This window comes from Vicia villosa, unplaced genomic scaffold (assembly GCF_029867415.1).
Source record: "Vicia villosa cultivar HV-30 ecotype Madison, WI unplaced genomic scaffold, Vvil1.0 ctg.002861F_1_1, whole genome shotgun sequence".
In the NCBI taxonomy this organism is placed as follows: Eukaryota; Viridiplantae; Streptophyta; class Magnoliopsida; order Fabales; family Fabaceae; genus Vicia; species Vicia villosa.
In genome coordinates, this window is record NW_026706049.1 from 258,436 (window position 1) to 262,952 (window position 4,517).

General features: G+C 39.8%; 1 protein-coding gene across 1 annotated transcript; it reads left to right on the forward strand.

Moving 5' to 3' along the window:
* The first annotated feature begins 1,011 nt into the window (after positions 1-1,011).
* LOC131639914 (protein PXR1-like) lies at positions 1,012-3,651 on the forward strand. Its single transcript, XM_058910356.1, has 2 exons — positions 1,012-1,506; positions 3,646-3,651. The coding sequence occupies exons 1-2, from the start codon at positions 1,012-1,014 to the stop codon at positions 3,649-3,651; spliced, it is 501 nt and encodes a 166-aa protein (XP_058766339.1).
* Positions 3,652-4,517: the final 866 nt, after the last annotated feature.

The window sequence follows — 4,517 nt, forward strand, 5'->3', positions numbered from 1 at the left end:
TCTCTTTCTTCTTGCATGCATTTTTGCAACCTTTTCGGTCTTTTCTCAAACCCTAAACGCAAACCCTGAAATTGTTCTTCAAATCTCAGTACTGTTTCAATGGCCACTTCATCAACTCACAATGCTAACTCATCTGTCCCTCTCCATCTTCAAGAAGAAGATCAGCAAATCACTCTGGTTATCGCCTGTTCTATTCCCAAAAAGGAGTTGGAAGTTATCTGTGAACTCATGGTAGACTTTAATAGTCTCGAAGAACATAACTTTCGTCTTAAAGAAGATATCCTCTTTCAAGGATGGACCTCGTTATTTGCTGAGTTTTGTGGACCAGTCTACCCAGATCTTGTTAAGGAATTTTGGGTGCATGTAGTTGTTGCCCCTAAATACATTCTGTCTTTCGTCCATGGGAAGTTTGTGGTCGTTACTGAGAACATCCTGAGAATGATGTTCGATCTAAGAAACCCTGACGGTGCTCACGAAATTGATCAAAGGGCTGATTGGGAAGAAGTGTTGTCTACCCTTTACACAGACATAAAGGAGACAAAGCGTGTCAAGGACATGAGGGATCTTTATAAAATCTGGACCAAGATTCTTCTGGGGTGTTTCTATCACAGGAAAGGAACACATGTTGCAGATTTCGTCAACAATGAGCAGAAATACGTTCTGTATTGCATTGCCACTAAGAAGAAGGTTGATGTTATCTACATAATCTTCAATCACATGTGGAATGATGTGAGGGATTCCAGGAATGCCTTCAGAGTAAAGAAGTGTACTATCATTCCTTTTGGAAGGATCATTACAAACCTTCTGGTTCATTCCAAGATTGTTGAGAACTTGGAAGCTGAAGGCACCATCAAAGACCTTGTTGTTAACACTGGAAGTTGCTTGAATGCTCTCACTTTGAGAAAGATGAGTGTTATTGATGCTATCATCAAAACCCCTCAACCTCTTCCTGGAGCAAGAAGAAGAAGAGATCATATTCTTGCTGACTTCGAACCCTTCTTCAGAAGTGAGATGCCAGAAGTCAGAACTAGATATCTGAATGTTCTCAAGGAAGAAAAAGAAGAAAAAGAAAAAGGAAAAGTTGTTCCGGCTAAAGGAGGTCGCAAGAAAGCTTCTACCTCCAAGCCTGTTGTTTCAGAAGCTGTTCCTGAAGCTGCTGAAAAGAAGGAAAGAAGGACTAAGAGAAAATTTGATCATCCTTTTGATAATCAGGAGAAGGTAGTTCAGAGTGTAGCTGCTGCTACTACTGTTGAGAAAGCTGTTCCAGAAGAAGTTGTTACTGAAGAAGTTCAGGTTACTTCAGTCGAAAATGAAAAGAGTAAGAAGGAGAACGCTGAGAAGAAGAAGAAGAAGAAGAAGAGAAAGCCTTCTAATAACACTGAGAATACTGTTAAAGCTGTTGAGAAGAAGAAAACAAGAAAAAGAAAATTAATAATTGATGCCTCAGATGAAGATGAGGATGTTCAAGAAGCTTTGAATCAGCAAGCAGAAGCTGCGAATCAGCAAGTTAAAATCTCTCAAGGACCAACAACTCAAGCAGTTGAAGGTCAGAAGGTTGTTGCTAGTGAGAAGGAGACACTGGAATCTGCCAGAAGAAGAGAAATATCTCTTGGGAAGGCTAAGATTGTGGAATAGCAGAAGAGTAAAAAGCAGAAGAAGCTTGAGGTTGTGTTTGAAGCTGTTCAGAAGGTATCCAAAGGTATTCATCTCTCTGAACCTGATTCTGTTCCTGATTTACGTTCAGAAGTTGCACCAATAACTGTTGCTCAAACCCCTGAACCAGTAAATCAACCAGAAAAAGCCCCATCAGAATCACCCATACACATTCGTGTTCTCACACCTTCTTCCTCCCCTGTAACCAAAATTCTTACTCCTCCTCCTTCACCCATCCCAGATGTTCCCATTCCTTCCTCTCCACCCGCAACCAACCTTGCTTCTGACCAAGCCCTTGAAAACCTTGTTCTTGATATACCACCCCCTACAAACTCTCTTTCCACCTCACTCTAATATATCCACTTCTCAACCACCTCCTCATGCAATTTATGAACCTATTCCTTCCACCTCTCAAAACAACCCCTCTGGTTCTGGTCTTCCAGATTCTGCATCACATGAGCAATTGCTCCGTGACTGCAATTACACTCCTAAGCCTCGTCCTGAAGTTGAAATGGTAGTGTTAGACTCTGAGAATGAAGCAGAATCTTCTTATCGGTTGGATAGAGAGCCTCAACCCTATTATGTCCCTAACCCTGATTCTCCAATAACCAAAATAAAATCTCGCCGAGGATACCCTATTGGTGTAATTTTTGAAATGGTAAAGAGGAATCTCAGAAGAGTCTTTGATACTCTCAGAATTGTTGAAAGTTCTGGCCTGAATGATGTTGCTATGCGAAAGTTTTGGAGAATCTTCCGAAGAAAAGTAGATGCTTGTTTTGAAGAACTTCGGGAAATTTGTGTAGAAACTGCTCCACGCCCTTGTGGAATTCTGAGAAGTTATGAAGATTTCTAGTTCAGTCGTCTCGGAGGGAGATATATCTTTGAAGAAAAGATTTTTACTTATGAACTTGAGGAAGCAAGAATTGCTGCAGCAATGGAAGCTAATCCTTGTAGGGAGATTATGGTCTAGAGACCTCAGTATCTCGTTCTGATTGGAGACTTCAAATCTTTGTTTGACTTTTTGAGGGAGAATCCTTCTGAAGAAGATCCTGATTTGATCACCCCAGAAGTTGCTGATCCTCCAGAAGTTGAAGGTCCTTCTGCTCCACGGAATCTGGCTGCCATTCTTCAGGCTCTTGAGAATGGAGATTCTGAGGTGCCTGCTGCAGAATATGGAGATGCTTCTATGGAAGAAGCAGATGCTGAAAATCATCCTGCTGAAACTATTCCTGTTGAGGAAAATCAAGGTGATGATTTGACAATGGAAGCTGTGGTTCAGAATGCTATCCCTCTGGACAGAAGTTGTGAAGCCTCTTCAGATGAACCTTCTCGTCTCGCGAAGACTCTGGAATTTATTCAGAAGAACCAGGCTGAGCTATCTTCTCGCATGGATGAGCAACGAACGATCAATGCTGAGTTCCGCACCTTCATAGAGAGGCAGACTGAGAGCAACAATGGGATTCATGACATGCTGGCCAAGATCATGTCCAAGCTAGGGTCATCTTAGTCTTTGAGTCTTAGATGTTTTCTTTGTTTGCTGCATCTGTTTTCTTAGCATCCCTCTTGTAGTTCTGACAATTTCTCCTTGCTATCAATGAAATTATCCTTTCTTCTCTCATATTGTTTGTCTTGTTTTTCATCTAAATCTTTTATGTTTTTGATGTTATGACAAAAAGGGGGAGAAAAATGTGATAAATGATCTGGTTTATTTTATCAGTTGCTGGGAGAAAGGCTCCACATTTCTAACAGAACTAGCAAGTTCTATGTCTTTGAGTGTTTTGCAGAAATTGAAGATCCTCTTTAAAGCTCAACATGAGAAGCAAAGACATGGGGAAAAGCAATTCTGTATAGAAATAAGCTCATGGAAATTGAAGCAAGCTTAGTGCTATAAAGCTTCAAGGATCAGAAGCAAGAAGGAAGACTGTTCTGATATTCTGATGATAGAATATGCTTTCATTCTTATTCCTTATATGTTCTGATGCATGTTTTTAGTTATAAAATATGCTCTGCAACATTACTGTTGTTTGTTCTGATACATATTTTATGTTCTGATTCATTCATGCTGACTTTGGTCGTTTAGTTTGTTCTGAAACATTTCAGGATGTAGAGATGCTCTGATGATGCTCTGGTACATTCAACAATGTTCTGATACAATCTAGCATGCAATGATTCAAGAAGAAATTCAAGTTCTGAAGCTGTCCTATGGAAGCAAGAATCAGAAGCTATGAATGTTCTAAAGATCTAAGCATATGTGAACGTCTCAACTGGAATGGAAAATACTCAGGGAAGTCTTTTATTTATAAAATTCTTCTACTATTTATTTCAGGGGGAGATTATTTATCTCAGGGGGAGATTGTTAATCTCAAGGGGAGACATATTCACACACAATGTCTATATGCTTATGCTATAGCTGTGTAATTGTCCTTAGCCGTCTGAAATTCTGATTGCAAATTCATATCATTTATATATGTTTTTGTCATCATCAAAAAGGGGGAGAGTGTTAGAACACGATTTGTTCTGATCAATATTCTTAGTTTTGATGATAACAAGCATATGAATTTTGTATGAGATAATGTGGTACTCTAATACTATGCAATTTCCATTTCAGGAAATATATAAAGAGTATGCACAAAATCAGCGCAAGAAGCACTGACTCAGGAGGTTCAGCATGCAACATCAGAACATGGTCTGGTAAGACATCAGAAGATGGTCAAGCAGAATCAGAACATGGGTCTATGGAAGCATCAGAAGAACTTGAGATCAGAAGCAGAAGCACTGAAGTTCTCATGGTATCACGCTCAGAAGCACTTTAAGGTCAGAAGACAAGAAGATGCTCTGCACCAAGCTGTTTGACTCTGATGATA

Coding starts and splice junctions, on each gene's coding strand:
- LOC131639914 (XM_058910356.1), top strand. CDS start 1,012: ATGCCAGAAGTCAGAACTAGATATCTGAATGTTCTCAAGGAAGAAAAA.